Source organism: Hypomesus nipponensis, chromosome 26 (assembly GCF_054491055.1).
Source record: "Hypomesus nipponensis isolate SF chromosome 26, ASM5449105v1, whole genome shotgun sequence".
NCBI classification, from domain to species: Eukaryota; Metazoa; Chordata; class Actinopteri; order Osmeriformes; family Osmeridae; genus Hypomesus; species Hypomesus nipponensis.
In genome coordinates this window covers 2,384,298-2,404,093 of record NC_140386.1, presented here as the reverse complement: position 1 = coordinate 2,404,093, position 19,796 = coordinate 2,384,298, and the positions used below count along the sequence as shown (strand labels likewise).

The window sequence follows — 19,796 nt, the reverse complement described above, 5'->3', positions numbered from 1 at the left end:
AGCCTAGCTGGATTCCCCCTTGGGGCCATGGACCTTCTCATTTATCATAAGCACACATTCATTTTTCATTCGCCTCCCTTTGTTGTTCGGGCTCCCTGCTCCCTCTTATCAATACACGCCAAACACCCCCAGGTAGTTTCATCAGCATATTGATCCATCGCACTTGATAGCAATAGTCTCTCATTTATTCTCCTGTTGTCAGAACATAAATATATAATGTACACCCGATTGGCTGAGAGATTGACCCTGGAATGTGATGTCACCTTGCTTAGGACCAAACCTGTTTTGTTCAATGAAATTCTGAAGTCAGCTGACATAATTAGTTTTTATCCTCAATTTAGATATAAGACAACATATTAATACAAATTCTGTGTTATTCTTTGTAACAGGAAAATGAGTAGGAAATACACTTTATTTATTAGACTGGCAACAGGTTTATATACATGTTATACAAATGTTACTAAAATAACTAACCCTAATAAATATATATAAGAGGAAAAGCACAGCCCAAAAAATTACACTTGCTCAACCAAAAACAAACTAAAATATTTTTTTAGAGCTACATTATTTTCTATAGGCCATGACCTAGCCTGTCTCATACAGTCTACTTTGATTAAGCTCTTAATAATAGAACGCTGGAATCAAGTCATGGTCAAGTCCTGGTTTTGGGTATAAGTAGCGCTGAACATTTTTCACAGCTACAAAAGAACAGGATTATGGCTGTCAAATTTAAATGAGAATTTAGAATATTTGTTGAATCATTTAAAAAAAGACATTCAAATAAAAAAAACGTGCATTTGAAATGTTGGTGTCTTTCTCAGATTTTCCCAAATAGTCGATGCAAATGAGCATGAGTCAGTATAATGTTAACAGTTGATGACTTGACAAACATTTTATTGAAAAAACCTCCCAATGATAAGTATTTTTTCCCAAAAAAACAACTCAAAATACACTGTTCCAAATTATTATGCATAGGACCCCTTCTTTGATATCACCTTCACAATTCTTGCATCCATTGAACTTGTGAGGTTTTAGATAGTTTCTGCTTGAATTTCTTCGCAGGATGTCAGAATAGCCTCGCAGAGCGGCTGTTTGATGTGAACTGCCCCCACCCTCATAGATATTTTGCTTGAGGATGCTACAAAAGTTCTCAATAGGGTTGAGGTCAGGGGATGGTGGTGGCCACACCATGAGTTTCTCTCCTTTTATGCCGATAGCAGCCAATGACACAGAGGTATTCTTAGCAGCATGACATGGTGCACTGTCATGCATGTTTACCATTATATTAGGGGGGCGCCCTGCCCCCCCAACGGCACCCCCCGCCTCCCCTGGAAGGTCGTTATTTAAATATAGACATCTCCGCCTGGATGACCGAGCACCACCTCCAGCTGAACCTCGCCAAAACAGAACTCCTCATCATCCCTGCCAAACCCTCCATCTCCCACAATCTCTCAATCACCCTGGCATCGGCTACGGTGACCCCTTCATCCTCGGCCAGGAACCTCGGGGTGACCATGGATGACGAGCTTTCCCTCACAGCCCACATTGCCGCGGTCTCCCGGCCGTGTAGATTCACCCTCTACAACATCCGGAAGATCAGGAAATACCTGTCTGCAACTCGCTGCTCGCCGGTCTCCCAGCATGCGCAACCTGCCCTCTCCAGAGGATTCAGAACGCGGCGGCCCGTCTGGTTTTCAATCTACCCAGACGCTCCCATGTTACCCCGCTCCTCATCTCCCTCCACTGGCTTCCCATCACGGCTCGTATTAGATTCAAGACTCTGGTACTGACCTTCCGAGAGGTGAATGGGACTGCACCCGACGACATCAAGTCTCTCCTCCAGCCTTACACCCCCACCCGTCACCTACGGTCTTCTTCTGAGAACCGTCTGGTGGTCCCACCGCTCAAGAGCGCCCGGTCCCAACACAAGCTCTTCTCCTGCCTGGCCCCCCAATGGTGGAACCAGCTCCCCACCTCCATCAGGTACACTGACTGTCTCCCCACCTTCAAGAAAAGGCTCAAGACGCACGTGTTCCGGGAGTACAACGGCACTTAGGAATGCTTGGCTGGACCTGATGTTAGTTTCCTTCAGGTTCACAATGACTCTTATTGAGAGACTTGTTGCTCTTGTTGGTTAGTTATAACGGATTTAAACTTTTGTACTCGCTGTGAAATATTTTAATGTTGATTGTTCTTCTACAGGTACACTCTTGCACTTATTGAGTTTCATGTTGTTTAATTGTAACTTGTTTAACTGCATGCTCTTATGGTTCTTCCCTTTGGCACTTATTTGGTTTTTCACAATGTATGCTTCATGTTTTGGCTGCTTGCAATGTTTGGGGCTACCTCGTTGTTACAGTGCCTTGCGAAAGTATTGGCCCCCCTTGAACTTTTTGACCTTTTGACACATTTCAGGCTTCAAACATAAAGATATAAAACAATGTTTTTTTTTTAATCAACAACAAGTGGGACACAATCATGAAGTGGAACATTTTTTGGGGGGATATTTCAAACTTTTTTAACAAATCAGAAACTGAAAAATTGGGCGTGCAAAAGTATTTGGCCCCCTTAACTTAATACTTTGTAGCACCACCTTTTGCTGCGATTACAGCTGTAAGTCGCTTGGGGTCTGTCTCTATCTGTTGTGCACATCGAGAGACTGAAATTCTTGCCCATTCCTCCTTGCAAAACAGCTCAAGCTCAGTGAGGTTGGATGGAGAGCGTTTGTGAACAGCATTTTACAGTTCTTTCCACAGATTCTCGATTGGATTCAGGTCTTGACTTTGACTAGGCCATTCTAACACCAGGATATGTTTATTTGTGAACCATTCCATGGTAGATTTTGCTTTATGTTTTGGATCATTGTCTTGTTGGAAGACAAATCTCCATCCCAGTCTCAGGTCAGGTTTTCTTCCAGAATGGTCCTGTATTTGGCTCCATCCATCTTCCCATCAATTTTAACCATCTTCCCTGTCCCTGCCGAAGAAAAGCAGGCCCAAACCATGATGCTGCCACCACCATGTTTGACAATGGGGATGGTGTGTTCAGGGTGATGAGCTGTGTTGCTTTTATGCCAAACATAACGTTTTGCACTGTTGCCAAAAAGTTCGATTTTGGATTCATCTGACCAGAGCACCTTCTTCCACATGTTTGGTGTGTCTCCCAGGTGGCTTTTGGCAAACTTTAAATGACACTTAATGGATATCTTTAAGAAATGTCTTTCTTCTTGCCACTCTTCCATAAAGGCCAGATTTGTGCAGTATACGACTGATTGTTGTCCTATGGATAGAGTCTCCCACCTCAGCTGTAGATCTCTGCAGTTCATCCAGAGTGATCATGCGCCTCTTGGCTGCATCTCCGATCAGTCTTCTCCTTGTATGAGCTGAAAGTTTAGAGGGACGGCCGGGTCTTTGTAGATTTGCAGTGGTCTGATACAACTTCCATTTCAATATTATCACTTGCACAGTGTTCCTTGGGATGTTTGAAGCTTGGGAAATCTTTTTGTATCCAAATCCAACTTCTCCACAACAGTATCTCGGACCTGCCTGGTGTGTTCCTTGTTCTTCATGATGCTCTCTGCGCTTTAAACGGACCTCTGAGACTATCACACAGCAGGTGCATTTATACGGAGACTTGCACAGAGGTGTATTCTATTTATCATCATTAGTCATTTAGGTCAACATTGGATCATTCAGAGATCCTCACTGAACTTCTGGAGAGTGTTTGCTGCACTGAAAGTAAAGGGGCCAAATACTTTTGCACGCCCAATTTTTAAGTTTTTGATTTGTAAAAAAAGTTTGAAATATCCAAAAAAATTCGTTCCACTTCATGATTGTGTCCCACTTGTTGTTGATAAAAAAAATAATGTTTTATATCTTTATGTTTGAAGCCTGAAATGTGGCAAACAGTCAAAAAGTTCAAGGGGGGCCAATACTTTCGCAAGGCACTGTATGATCAGGGACCTATGCTCTTTTGTAAAGCTCGCTCTTAGAAGTCGCTTTGGATAAAAGTGTCTGCTAAATGCATAAATGTAAAATGTAAATATAGCGCCAGATCACAAACTAAGTCATTTAAGGTTACCTCAAGGACATAGGAAGAGAGCAGTCACATTCACAGAGAAGTGCTCTGAAGTTTGAATCATTTTGATATTTTTTGATGATATTACTCAGAAACAAGTACTTCTGATAGAGGCAAAGTGGATCGACCACAACCACAAAAAGGTACAACCTGAGGGATTGAAGCCCAAGGAGAACAGAAGTATTTTTGGCCGCTCTCCCAGACTGACAACAGGAAATCTAGCTAAAGCTTGTTCCCTGTAGAGCTATGGCTTGCAACGACAGCAAACAATTTACTCAAAAGATAGCCGAACTGGAGCTGAGAGTCAGAACCCTCTTAGATATCAGAGAGCCCGAAGACTTTATAGATTCCATGCAACCTAATCTGGAGGCTAAGCTATCGGCTAATGAGCCACCCTTGGAACCGGCTTTCTCTACACCGGCCGGTGGACCAGATGAGTCCTGGCCTGCTCTCGGCGCCAAACCAACGAGGCCTAGCGCCCCTTCTACCTTCATCGGAGGGGACTGGCACCAAGCAAAAAAAGCAAGGAAGAAACTCTTCCTCCATCAGCTCTCCTCCTGTCCCACTCAGAAATAGATTCTCTCCCTTGTATGTGGAATCCAAGGTGAAGAGCCACGCAAATCCAACACCGACACATAATCGTCTGCTGCGACCGGGAGTCCCTCATTTCACTCCAAGCCCCTCTCGGACCACTTGGGACGCTATTCGATCCCCTATCAAGCCTAATCAGACAACAATATCACAGGATTATCAATAATTGGTTTCAGAGAAACTAACATTGCTAGCACTAGCCCTATAGAATCTACTGCTAGCACTGACACAGTGGCTAACCTTGGTCCAGCACAAGGTGCTATCAGTGCAAACCTAAAATCTGGCTCCGTAGCCACTGATAGGGCAAACTTTGGAAATTCAAACACAACACCACAGATGGCCACTATCTTGATCGGAGATGCCATGACAGCACATGTTAAACTGGCAAAGACAGAAAATATTTGTTTTACCAACAACTCTGTCGAGGAACTGTCATCATAGGTGCAAAAAATCCTCAACAATAACCCACACAACCCCAAAATTATCATCCCACTGGCTCGTTTGATATACTGCACGAAAAAAAACTGGCACCGAAATACTTAAAAAGCATTTCACCCTGCTACTGAGCACACTCAACAGATATCAAGTTTCCAGGAAATCAGCTATTTTCTCCTCTAAACTGTTCAAAATCACTGAGCAAGGTGAATTCACATCATATGAATATCTTGCTATAGAGCTCAAAACCGAATCAATACTTTTTGTTATTATATGTATCGGCCACCCAAGCACTCACCAATATTCATACAAGAATTCTCAGAAATATCATCACCATGTATCACTAGATATGACAAAGTAGTTTTAAACAGAGACTTAAATATCCAAGTAAATAAAAAAGCAGACCCAAGAACTATTGAGTTCTTAAATCTCCTCGACAGTTTCAATCTAACTCAACACATAACAGACCCAACACACCGTCACGTCATGGAAACAAACTAGATCTAGTAATAACAATTGGACTAAACATCAATAATATTTCAATAACTGATCTACCCCTCTCAGACCATCATTGTATACTTTTTAATGTGGAAATTATCCTAACAAAAACCACAAAATAATTCTTAGTCCAAAGAAGACATCTAGATGATACAGCTATGATGACATTTTCTGAACAATTTGCTCTATATGAGCCAACTAATCATGATTGCTCTCTGAATTAAATGGTAGAGAACCTCAATGATGCACTATTATGTGTTAAACTCAATTGCACCACTGAAAACCGAAAAGAAGTCCACAAGCAGAACCTCCCATGGCTGAGTAATAAAAATGTTTAGTGAAATGAAAAGAAAATGCTGTGCAGCAGAGAGAAAATTGAGGAAAACAAAGATCACTATCCACTACAATATCTACAAAGATACACTAACCACTTATAACAAAACCATTCGTCTAGCAAGGAGAGAATCTTTCTCCAACATTACAGAAAATGCCAGAAATTCCAGGTCTTTTCTCCACCAATGACCAGCTACTAAACACTGTGCAACTGTCCATCCTCAGCAGTTAAATGTGAAGAGCTTGCTTTGTTCTTCAAGAACAAAATACATTTGATCAGAGCTAGTATTATTAATAGTGGGGTTGAAACTGACATCAGTAGATTCTGCAACTTAACCATGAGCACATTTACCTGTATCACACTTAGTGAACTTTAAAAAATTGTCAGTGAATCTAACTCCACAACCTCAGATATTGATCCTATACCCACAACATTCTTTAAGCGAGTGTTTGATAGTGTCTCAGGTCTGTTGCTAGAGATTATAAACACATCCCTTAGAACTGGCTTCTTCCCAGACGCCTTCAAAACAGCTGTTGTAAAGGCCCTATTAAAGAAACCCAAATTGGATAGACCCATATCAAATCTTCCATTTATTAGTAAAGTACTGGAAAAAATAGTATTAGTCCAATTAAATTATTTTCTTGAAGAAAATAACATCTTGGAAGTCTCGCAGTCAGTTTTCAGGAAATATTACAGTACTGAAACTGCTCTCACCAAAATAATTAGCGACCTCAGACTAAACTAAAGTCTCTATTCTTATCCTGTTAGATCTCAATGCAGCATTTGATACCATTGATCACGACATTCTAATCAATAGACTGGAAAAGCTTATTGGGTTCACGGATAGTGTATTGAACTGGATGAAATCATATATCACAGTAAGGAAGTTTTATGTTAGTTTAGGAGATCATAGGTCCAAGAAACATGAGAACTGCTATTGGGTTGCTCAAGGAAGTTGCTTAGGTCCATTACTTTTTTCTCTTTATATGTTACCACTCGGCGACATAATCAGATAACACAACATAGATTTCCATAGCTATGCGGATGACACAACTATATATATGCACTGAACCCAACAATGCAACGGCCATCAATTCTATTACCAACTGCCTGTTGGCAATAAACAAATGGATGAATGATAACTTTCTTAAATTAAATGAAGACAAAACCAAAGTCCTATTATGTGGCCCCAAATCCAAAAGAGAGATGCTTACTAAGAATCTAGGAGGCTTAACCCTGTCTTAAACCAGAGGTGACGAGTCTCGGTGTAATCCTGGACTCAGATTTGAATGGCAACTCTCACATTAATAAAGTGACCAAAACTGCTTGTTTTCACCTGAGGAATATAGCAAAGGTACGACCATTTATAAACCAAAATGATGCAGAGAAGTTAATTCATGCTTTTATATCCAGCCGGCTGGAATACTGTAACGCACTTTTCAATGGTCTTCCCAAGAAAACCACTGAAAGACTACAGCTCATTCAAGATTCGGCAGATAGATTATAAACCAAAATAAAAGGAGAGAAGACATTAGTCCTGTCCTAGCTACTTTACACTGGCTCCCTGTTACCTTTCCTCACATACAAAGCTCTACACGGACAAGGACCTAGCTACATTGCTAACTCCCTTATAAACTACACACCAGCTAGAACACTGCGATCATCAAATGCAGGTCTATTATTGGTCATCAGAAGCACTCATAAGAAGATTGGTGATGCGGCCTTTGTCAATTGCGCACCAAAACTATAGAACAAATTACCCATACATTAGGGAAGCAAACACGCTAGACATCTTTTAAAGACAGCTTAAAACCTACCCTTTTATCCGAAGCATTTAAGTAATTTTATCTCAGAAGGGTTTAACAACTTTTCTAGTTATATTATTGTTTTTAGAGATTTGCTATTTTAATTATTGCTTTTATCACTTGTATTGTTGTTTTTATTGAGTCTGGGCTGTTATATGGTTTTGGAAACCATACAAAGGCAGCTTGAGTCCAAGACAGATTAGTGAGACTGCAGATAGATTGCAGCTCGTCTGGGTTCGATTGTTATACATTTTGGAAACTGCAAAGGCAGCTAAGTCTAAGACAGACTCGAGACACCGCAAAGACTGCGGCTTATGTGCTTTTGATTCCCGCAAAGACAGCTGCTTGTATTTTTTCTTGTTACATTTAATTTTCTTGTATCACTTGTATTATTAGGGTTCCTCCGTCAGGAGGAAACCTATTATTTTCGTTAGTTTCATTATTAGGGTTCCTCCGGTAGGAGAGAACCTATTGTTATTGTTGGTATTCTCAAAAAGTCCTCCGGTCATAAATTTTCTAATTTGGAACATTGATACTACATCAAGTGGGTACCCCCACACCAAATATGCGCACATCGGAACATTGGGGGCGCCACAGGCCATGCCCAAAAGTCACATTTTCAAAGTGATGGCATTTCTATCCCATTGCTCCAATTCTACTGAAACTTGAAGTGCATGCCTCATTTTTCATGAGGAACAAAAAAGCCTCAAGGACCCATAAGGTCCGCCATGATGGATTTTCCTGTACAATGATAAATTTGGAAAACATTCAAAATTCCTCTTCTCTTGAACCAAAGGTCTAATTGACTTGAGATTTTGTACATATATGTATCATTGACATATTTAAAAGTGTTACTTAAGACATTTGAATCATGTACAAAATGGCTGAAAGGGGTGTATTTATGTAAATGTCCACATTGCCTCTATATGTTTGTGTCACTAAATCAAATGTATTTTTGAAGAATGGTTCAAACCTAATAGGCTTTAAGGTGACATGCCTCTGAAGTATCGTGCAAGGTTTCACCTTGACATGTCAAAATATGACTGAATTACAGCTGTTTTAACTTGGACCAAATCTGACAATCCTCGCAATTGGAGAAACAGCTTTTTCTATTATCCAGTTATTGAACTTTGTGTATTCCATGCCTGGGAATGGCTCAATTGGCTGAGATGTTGTGCTGGTAAGCAAAGGGTTTGTAGGTTCAAAACCAGTCAGAGACATAGTTTTTTATTTTTTATTCTGGCAAAACGGTTTCTAGTCTTCCAATAAATCCTCTGGTTGTAACACATAGTGTTTATTTTAGTCCATAACAACACTCCTATCATCTGTTTAGCGACCCTGTGTAAACCACTGCAAAACAAGCCAGGTTCACCACAGTAGCTAGCTAATTGTAGTCTAAGCATGGTAGTATCAGATTCACAACCGAGTTAGCTCAAATTAAGTATATTGATTGTTCAGGTGGATCCCTTGCCTGTTGCGCAAATTCATTTAAGTTACATAAGCCAGGACACATTGCCAATAATGCTGGGCATGTCAGGTGAGATTGCATGTGTCAGGTGGCTGAGCGGTTAGGGAATCAGGCTAAGAATCAGAAGGTTGCCAGTTCGATCTGCTGTTCCATCACATGAGAATTCATCCGGGGAGTGCAGATCTGTGCAAGTCCCATATCCTTGCAGGTGGCTGTTTGAATTTTCTGTTCTGTTCCATGGGAGGTTGTTTGGGATGTGTCAGTCAGCTTAGACACAAAAGGGATAGGGATAGGGAGAGCAACTTGATTTGTGGTCAGGAGCACGTGACTGATGTTTGCTGTTAGTAGTTGAGATCCTCTCCAGTTTGGGTGGAGTCCGTCAGCTTGAAAATGGTCTGCACAGTTCCAGAACACATTGAAATGATCGATAAATCCCAGTTTGTGTGCCAGACAGACAGATGCCAACCATGTGTTGAAAGATAGTAGTCGACTGAAGGCTTATTTTCCTCTTTGAAAGCATGCAATTGGTCCACTGATGAATACATCTTGATATCTGTTGAGGGTGATCAGTAGCTGGGTATAATGTTTTTTAAGTATCTCAGTGCCAGTTTTTTTGTGTAAAATATAAAACGAGAAAGCCAAATGTGGTGTTGTGTTTGCATTTCTAACGTTTGCCTTATTAGACCAAGGTTAACCACTGTGTCAGTGCTCGAAGTAGATTCTATAGTGCTAGCAGCGTTAGCTCCTCTAAGTGCTGATTGGCTGTGGATAGTCTTAGCATACCTTGGATTTTTATAATCCAGCGCCCCGAGTGGTCCAAGAGGGGCTTGGAGTGAAATGGGGGACTCCCGGTCGCAGCAGACGATGATGTGTTGGATTTGTGTGTAGTAGCTACGATCATGGTGTGTCGGCGATCTGGGCCCTTCATGTTTGTTAGCTGCGTGGCTAGCACTCCTGTGCCTCTTTGCCTTGGATTCCACACACAAGGGAGAGAGTTCCCAGTGGTTCGAATCTGTTTCTGAGTGGGACAGGAGGAGAGGTGATGCGGGAAGAGTTTCTGCCTTGCTTATTTTGCTTTTTATCCCTGGTGCCAATCCCATCTCCGATGAAGGTAGAAGCTGCGCTAGGCCTCTGGTTTAGCGCCAAGAGCAGGCCATGACTCATCTGGTCCACCGGCCGGTGGACAGAAAGCTTGTTCCAAGGGTGGCTCATTAGCCGGTAGCTTAGCCTCCGGGCTAGGTAGGATGGAATCTATAAAGTCTTCGGTCTCTCTGATATCTAGGAGGGTTCTGACACTTACCTCCAGTTTGACTATCCTCTGAGTAAGTTGTTTGCAGTTGTTGCAAGCCATAGTTCTACAGGGCACAAGCTGTAGCTTGCTTGCCTGTGGTCAGTCTGGGAGAGCAGCCCAAAATACTTCTGTTCTCCTTGGGCTTCAGTCCCTCGGGTTGTTCTTTTTTGTGGTTGTAGTTGATCCATCCATAATATCATCAAGGTTAGAGCTGACTGCTGGCAAAACATTGAATCAGCTGCTTTCAAAGGGGTTTCTTTATGGATGAAATGCTGGCTAGCTAACAGAACAACAATATATAGTGGATATACTTTCAGTACAGATTAGTGAATTTTGTTACACAAATTAATGTGTTTACTGATGTCAAAACTGCCTGCACATTGCAAATGTGCACAGACTCTTAAAAGCAAATCCACTATGACATTGTAATCACCAGCTACGCAGACACGGGCACTATTCCTACCACTTTAGCATCCTTGATCGGCAGAACTGTACATGCAAGCGCTGTATGGTGAATTAGGCCTACAATTTTGACAACTGGCTCAACCATTGTGCATGTAAAGACTTCTGTTATGAAATAAATGTCTAGATGTTTATGGTGGTAAGACAATTTAACAGAGAACCAATATCATATAATTTCATCAACATTAGCAATTTATAGCAGACAAATGAAGGCTACATAATAATTTGCATGGATGTACCACAGCATTGGCAATTTGTTTAAAATCATGAGAAAGTAATTTTATGACGTGACTAGAATAGATGATGTGGAGGTTGAACAAGTACTTCAGAGATGAAAGAGAATTTCAATTGTGATCTGAGAAACATGGGTACCAAAGCCACTGAAAAGGACTGTCATAACCAGCTGCATCACGGGCATGCATTTAAAATTCCAGAAATCTGTGTGTGTCACCGACATCATCGCCCTATCTATATTTCTATATGTATATAATACATATCTATATGTGTGTGTGTGCCACAAATTGTATCCCAGGCACTATGCACTATCTATAGTTCAAGTAATCTGTATTTGTGTGTTTCACTGACATCTTAATCACTGATTGCTTCACGGGCACTGTGTATTGTGCACTAGTAGGATCAAACTTCAGGACATGCATGCCGTCTTCTCATCCCAAATGTCAGTTTCAGAATGGCAGTAGGCCATTTTGTCTAACATAATACATTTCGCTCTGTTGAAGTGTTTTTCCTCATATGACTGATTGCACTTCCACTTGTATGCACTTTTGTAACTTTAAACCACCCTGTAGTACACCTTTACAACAAATAGCTTACTCGCCATATATCCCACAGGTACTTTTCCAATCTTATGGACACATGTTAAAATACAGCCACACGTCACCCAATAATACAATGACACTAAACAAGAATTGTACTTGCCAGTGTTTTGGTGTCACTTGGCTCAAGCTGATGACTTCATCCAAGATTTCATTTTTGGCTTTTTCAAAGAGTTCATTCTAGAAACAAGATTACCAGAATGAATAGGTTTCTGGTGTGGGTGTGACACAGACAGTTTAGGAGTGTGTATTGGATATGATAGCGTGTGTGTTACCCTGTCCAGCTCTCTAAGACGAGGGTAGTTGTTCTTCCACTCTGTCTCCAGGTTGAAGCGAGATGCTAGTGACAGAAAGAACACAATAACAGATGGATACTTTTGAACATGAAAACAATTTGCAGTTTGGCTTAAATCTTAATCAGTACTTTACATATGCATGCATTATTCTATGTTCTTCTAACGCTTTTAGAAGACATAGACTATGTGGAATCAGATTTTTATTACATTTTATATGAAACAAATAGCTGGATCAAGCCTGGACATATAGTACATTCATATATACATATATATACATATTAGTGCTGTCAAACGATTAAAATATTTAATCACGATTAATCGCATTAATGTCAGTTAACTATCGATTAATCACAATTATTCGCACATTTTTATCTATTCTAAATATCCTTTGGTTTCTTTTTGTCCCATTCTTTTTTCAAATTTTTATGCTCTTATCAACATGGAAAAGTGATTCGGATTGCTTCGTGCAAATATTTTTTTTTTGAAAACAACATTGCTATCGCCTGGCTTTGACGAGGGGGCGGAGAATTCCCATCAGCTGTGTGCTTGGCCATCAAGTGGTATATCAGACTGGACGTCCTGCGATGATAGCTCAGTTTACAACGACAAAACACACAGATCACTGTGGTCATGTCAATGGAACCATTTGGCAACTTTTTTTAAAGTAAACTTTCCATTCAGAATCTTATTGGCATCCATTTCGGCGTCTCGCACTCGCCATCCACTCAAAACGTAACGTTAGCCTACTACCAGAGAATGTCTAATATCCGTAAACGGGCTCTGCTACCACTCTTTTTCGGTTTGCATTAACACCATCAATACCGCGTTAAACTGACAGTACTATGTGTGTATATATATATATATATATATCACACACACCATCTCTCCTTACACAATGGATATTAGGGTAATTGCTATTAGGGTCCAAGGCAGCACCAGGCTTGGCAGGTTTTTGATGGGCTTTTGATCAATACGCCACACAATGTGAAGGGGAAGTGGCAGTCGCTAGGCTATTCATCACCAGTGGTGTTAGAGGGGGCCAGCAGCTGTCTGGGCTCATTCCCCATGGTAAAAGAGGATGGAGGAGACGTGTGGCAGGGAATGGGTGGGCTGATTTGGGCCAGGAAGAAAATGGGAGCAAGGAATAACAGAACAAAAGGAGAAAAGGACAATGGGTGGATCAGGATTAACTGATTTAGTGCTTTAGTCAAATGATGTTAAAGCTTTATGTTGTAGTTCTTTTTTTGTGCAACTGCTGTTCAAATAGAATTATAAGGTGATTGTGTTATTATTATGTGTGGGGTATTCTTGCCTGTATTGGATAGTGTACAGAGAGGTTGTGCATACACGCCATAATGGGCCAGTTCTGGATAATGAATCTTGATCCCTGAGGAAATAATTTTAATGTTTTCTACTTAATAGGGGATGCTTGTAATGATGTTCCAAACTTCCATATGTTATGTCTCATTCTCACCATTGATAAAAGCAAATGGAAAATGTAAACTAGAGCAGTCGTTCTCAAAGCGTCGCAGACCACTGCCCCCGTAGTGGTCCGCGACGGCCACAAGTAAATCATTGCAACATTTCTAACATACAACTCAGAACGAAGAGAACACAGTCAGCAGTGGCCTAATCTATTAAAGTAGGCTACACATGTTAGGCATTCTGACACCGCAGCCTCTGCACATGTTGTACCATGTGAGGGAGTTCTCCCTTCCCAAATAGAGTTGGTTGGTTCCATAACCTGTCTTTTCCAAAACCTTTTCACAGATAGCTGGGCCGGGCGGCCCTACCGTAACAATACGCATCAGGGAGGATGGATGGGAGCAGGGCCGGAGTGATGGCATCACTAGACAAGGTTTTACCAATTTAAAAAAAACGTTTATTTTACATACAGCTCAAAAAACTATTCTGCGTTCAAATAATGGCCAAAAATGTTCGCATTATCCCTATCTTGCATCACATCAAACCCATACGTCCTAGGTTTGGGCTCAAATGTTTACAACGTCTGGCTCAGTGCCTGATTAACATCGGATCGTTAAGCTGTCACAAAACGATTTTTTTCTTCTTAGCGGAAACCATAATTAGTAAAATACAATCTCCCTTAGAAAATCATGTGCCGCTAACAATATGGCTCCAGGTCTGGATAGGAGGCCTGTTGTTCCGGGGATATATTGTTTAGTTGGATGGTCCGCAAGTTTTTGTTTATTGGCGAAGTGGTCCTTGGTCTGAAAAAGTTTGAAAAACACTGAACAAGAGGATACAATTTCTGGGCAAATTGTAAGGTGTGCCGTTGCAGATGGGTACATTTTATTACATTTGAGGACTAATTAGGATTTCTCCGTCAGGAGGAACCCTATTGAAATTGTAGGTATTATGTAAGGGATAATGCCCGACGAGGTGTCCAATATCAGCTGATAATGGACGATGCAGAGGCGTGAACCGTCCAACGCACAGCGTATTTCTGAATGATGGTTTTTCAAACCTAATAGGCTTTAAGGTGACACCCCCCTGAAGTACCATGCAAAGCTTCACCGTGATATGTCAAAATATGACTGAATTACAGCCGTTTGAACTTGGATGAAATCTGACAATGCTCGCCATTGGAGAAACGGCTTATTTTATTTTCCAGTAAGTAAACTTTGCATGATCAAAGTATGGGAATGGCTCTATTGGCTGAGACATTGTGCTGGTAAGCAAAGGGTTGTAGGCAGGGTTCTAAATTAACACCCGCCAACCGCGGGTTAAATTTCATTTTGGCGGGCGTTAATTAAAACTCACTTGCCAGTTTGGCCGGTGAAACATGAGGCATAATTACATGAATGATAGATAAGGCTCTGATCTCGGCATGGTTCTCGGTAATTTATCCCCCTGGCAATACTTCCCAAGTTTCCCATGAACACTGTGCCGTAATGCTACGTGATAACGTTTTATATACGAGTGTCCACCAGAAAACACAAGGTAGTTGCCACATGTAATTAGCCTGGCTGCCAGGTGGAGGGTCTCGTATTGGGAACAACTATATAAAACCAGGATCTGGGCGGACCAATGAAATTGCCAGGGCGGGCTTTATACAATGATGGACAGATGATCAACAGTAACGTAATCAACAACGTCACGAAAGAGCCCGTGGGTTGAATTCGTTTTCAACAAACAACATATTACGTTGCTCTGATTGGTTGTAGGTCTATCCAATTGAGCGTAGAGGCATTTGTTTTACGAGTTCGGTTAAAACACGCCCCATAGTCATAGCCAGTGACGTGCGGTCAGGGGAGGCAAGGGAGGCAGTTCCTCCCCTGTGTCGTCATCATGAAATGTAAAAAAAGAATTATATAAAATAATAATATTTGTCCACTGATCTGTGATAGAAATATAATTATTGTATTATTACAATGATTTTATAGCCAATATCGCTGAATTTGTGTATTTTCCTGTTCAAATACGGGCAAAGAAGCGGAAGGAGGCAGCGACTAGCTGTGCCTCCTCTCGGATTGCGCAATCCCACACAAACTGGGCTGAGCTACAAATTATTTTGCTCAACTTGAGCACCTGCAATTTCATCTCTCTGTATGTCACCAATGTAATGTTTGTACAAATTTGTATTATATGTCCTCACATTTCATAGTCTTGGTCGTGTATTTTACGTATTTGTATAACATATTAGTCTTGCTGATCGTACAAAAAAAAAAATCGTACATTATATATATATATATATATGGTAAGTTTATAATCTTGCATTTTTATAATCTTGCATATATATAAGTTTAACATTTCTCAAAACTGGACTTTCAATCAAAACTGGAAGTGATAAATCATGGAAGATTGATGCCCGGAGCTAAAAGATTTGCTTCAAACAACGGGAAAGAAGATAACAAAATTATATAAAACCAGATAAGAAATGTTTTTAGTTATGGATTGTATATACTTTCATTTCTATTGAATGAGTATGAATTGTGGAATTGTGATGGCAAATTAAGAACACGGAGGATGCTGAGCCTCTATAAATATAACGCTTTTCTTTGGCCAAATATGTGTGTGTAAAGAATGCTGATATGGGATATGAATCACATTAGTCAAGTCAAGCAGCCAGTTGAATGGTGAATTGATGCTGCTCTGTTGAATTCATATGTAAATCTGACTTTGAAAGTGTCAGTGCCTCCCCAGCCACGAACCTTACCGCACGTCACTGGTCATAGCCCAACGGAGAGTTTTCAGACTCATATTCTGACTAGTATTATGACTATGACAACGTCAGGCTAACATGTAGTATACACAAAATACAAATTATGTTGCTTAATACTGACAGAGTCTTCTGTAGGGATGTCACGAGAACCGAGTTGGTTAGATACACCTCTCTTGTATCTAACCAACTGTCTAACTTTCTCTCTCAGAACAACCTGCTTGACCCCAACCAATCGGGCTTCAAGACCGGCCACTCCACAGAGACTGCCCTCCTTTCAGTCACCACTGCCCTCCAGTCTGCCAGAGCGGCTTCGAGGTCATCCGTCATCATTCTGCTGGACCTTTCTGCAGCGTTTGACACGGTTAACCACCAGATCCTGCTCTACAGACTTGGAGAGATGGGCATCACTGGCACTGCACTCCAGTGGATCTCATCCTACCTCTCGGGAAGATCCTACCAGGTCTCCTGGGGAGGCAAACTGTCAGACCCCCGCCAGCTCTCCACCGGTGTCCCACAGGGCTCCGTCCTTGGACCCCTCCTCTTCTCTCTGTACACCACCTCACTTGGACCAATCATCACCTCCCATGGCTTCTCCTACCACTGCTACGCTGACGACACCCAGCTGTACCTGTCGTTCCCCCCGACCGATCCGGGGATCTCTGCTAGGATTGAGGCCTGCCTCGCAGACATCTCCGCCTGGATGACCGAGCACCACCTCCAGCTGAACCTCGCCAAAACAGAACTTCTCATCATCCCGGCTAAACCCTCCAACTCCCACGACCTGTCAATCACCCTGGGATCTGCGACGGTGACCTCCTCATCCTCTGCCAGGAACCTTGGGGTTACAATGGATGACGAGCTCTCCTTCACGGCCCACATCGCCGCAGTCTCCCGGTCTTGTAGATTCACCCTCTACAACATCCGAAAGATCAGGAGATACCTGTCTGAGCACTCCACCCAGCTGCTAGTCCAAGCACTGGTCCTCTCCAAGTTGGACTACTGCAACTCGCTGCTCGCTGGTCTCCCAGCATGTGCAACCCGCCCTCTTCAGAGGATTCAGAATGCAGCGGCCCGCATGGTCTACAATCTACCCAGACGCTCCCATGTTACCCCGCTCCTCATCTCCCTCCACTGGCTACCCATCAACGCCCGTATCAGATTCAAGACCCTGGTACTGACCTTCCGAGCAGGGAACGGGACTGCACCCATCTACATCAAGTCTCTCCTGCAACCTTACACCCCCACCCGTCACCTACGGTCTTCTTCAGACAACCGCCTGGTGGTCCCACCGCTCAAGACTGCCCGGTCCCAACACAAGCTCTTCTCCTGCCTGGCGCCCCAATGGTGGAACCAGCTCCCCACCTCCATCAGGGACACTGACTGTCTCCCCACCTTCAAGAAAAGGCTCAAGACGCACTTGTTCCGGGAGTACAACGGCACTTAAGAATGCTTGGCTGGATTTGTTAGTTTCCTCCAGGATCACTACGACTCTTATTGAGTGACTTGTTGCTATTGTAGGTTAGATATAACGAAGTTAAGTCTTGTACTTGCTGTGTAATATTTTACTGTTGATTGTTCTTTTACAGGTACAGTCCTGCACTTTTGTGGTTCATGTTGTTTTATTTGTAACTTGTATAACTACATGCTCTTATGGGTCTTCCCTTTTGGCACTTGTTTAGCTTTTTCACAATGTATGCTTCATGTTTTGGCCGCTTGCAATGTTTGGGACTATCTCGTTGTTATGTTCAGTGACCTATGCTCTTTTGTAAAGCTCTCTCTTGGAAGTCGCTTTGGATAAAAGCGTCTGCTAAATGAATAAATGTAAAATGTAAATGTAACCGATACTTACGACACATTATTTCCTTATTGATAACAAACTCCTTCCATTGGTGTCATCCTGTAAATACGAGGCAATGGTTCTTTCTGATCATTCTCCTGTGTCCATGGCAGTTCATTTTGCAGGCCGTGTTGGATTGCATGTTCCATGGAGACTCAATACAAGCCTCCTCTCTGAACAGGATTTTGTTAACTTTATTATTGCATAAACAAAACTCCTGGTGTTTCAGCTTCTGTTGTATGGGAAAGCCTGAAAGCTTTTATCAGGGGGGAAATAATATATTATGCTGCATATCAGAAAAGAGTTAGGGCTGACAAACTCTCGATGCTAACTCAGCATATATCTCAGCTCGATGGCGTATATGCAACTTATCCATCCCAGATGTATATAAGGAACGCTCATCTGTACTAGCCAAATTTGATATCCTTATGACGCAACGCTCTGCTGACCTCCTACTCCGAACTAGATCAACTTATTTTGAACATGGTGATAAAGCTAGTAAATTACTTGCACACCAGCTGTGCCAGGCAGCCCCTTCCCAACAAATCCCTCAACTACGCATGGACCTGGACAAGACCTCTGATTCATAAGAAATTAATAATGCTTTCAAAGACTTCTCATTTTATGCAACCAAACAAACTCCAACCTCTCTTGATTTCAATAATCTTTTTTTTAATGATTTGAATATCCCTTCTATTGTAGAAGTTGCTGCAGATAAATTTGATCAGCCTATCACAGTAGAGGAGCTCAACTCAGCAGTCCGTACATTGCAAAGTGCTAAATGCCCAGGACCGGACGGGTATCCCATAGAATTCTACAAGATGTTCTGGCTCCAGCTCTCCCCTTTGCTATTGGAAATGTATAATAAATCATTTGAAAATGGCCTTCTTCCTCAGACTCTCAATCAGGCATCTATTTCTCTCATTCTGAAAAAGGACAAGGACCCCTTAGCCTGTGCCTTTTTTCGTCCTATAAGTTTGCTAAATGTTGATTTTAAAATACTGTCTAAACTTATGGCTCTTCGTCTAGACCCTATTCTCCCAACTATCATCTCGCCAGACCAAACAGGTTTTATATGTAATAGACACTCTTTCTCCAACCTTATGCTGGGGACACACTAAACAATTTTGGTCTTATAAGATCTTCAAACTGTGAGAGCCCACACACATGAAGACAAAAAATCCTTGATTTAGCCATTTCGCTCCTACAGTGTGTGGTGTGCCATGATTTGACAAAGACAGCACACCACACACAAACAGATTTCCAACTAGTGTCCCGACTGTTAAATCTTGCAAAATCTCTCGTGACTTAAGAATGAGCATGGCGGACGATATGCAGGAAGACATTGCGATGATAGTCTTTGCAATGATTTTCACAGAAAAAAAAAAGAAAAAAAAAAGGGTTTGCTGTTGTCACAAATTAATTCCATTTAACTTTGTGCTGCGCCGTGACTCTGTTTGTTATGCTTCCGTCTTCTCTTAGCTTGCTTTCTGATTGGATATTGTTTTGTTTCACATGATAAACTCTGCGTTTGTCCTCGGGGTTCCCCCCACACATCAGGATTCACGATCGCGGCGCCTCCGACGTTCTTCCAAAGAGATTTGGTCACTCTTGACACACCTCACATCAAGGGAGCATCTGATAAAATAATCTGTAGAACCATCAACATAATCGGGACGTTACCTA

The 19,796-nt window shown here is 41.8% G+C and overlaps 1 protein-coding gene across 4 annotated transcripts in view; it reads right to left on the bottom strand.

Moving 5' to 3' along the window:
* opa1 (OPA1 mitochondrial dynamin like GTPase) overlaps positions 1–19,796 on the bottom strand; it is a 124,781-nt gene that overhangs the window by 20,859 nt on the left and 84,126 nt on the right. For all 4 annotated transcript variants that reach the window (XM_084693206.1, XM_084693207.1, XM_084693208.1 and 1 more), the window contains 2 exons: positions 12,070–12,134; positions 11,894–11,974 (listed from right to left, as the gene is read on the bottom strand). In XM_084693206.1, the coding sequence (XP_084549332.1) occupies positions 11,894–11,974; positions 12,070–12,134 (146 nt within the window). The remainder of the gene's footprint in view (positions 1–11,893; positions 11,975–12,069; positions 12,135–19,796) is intronic.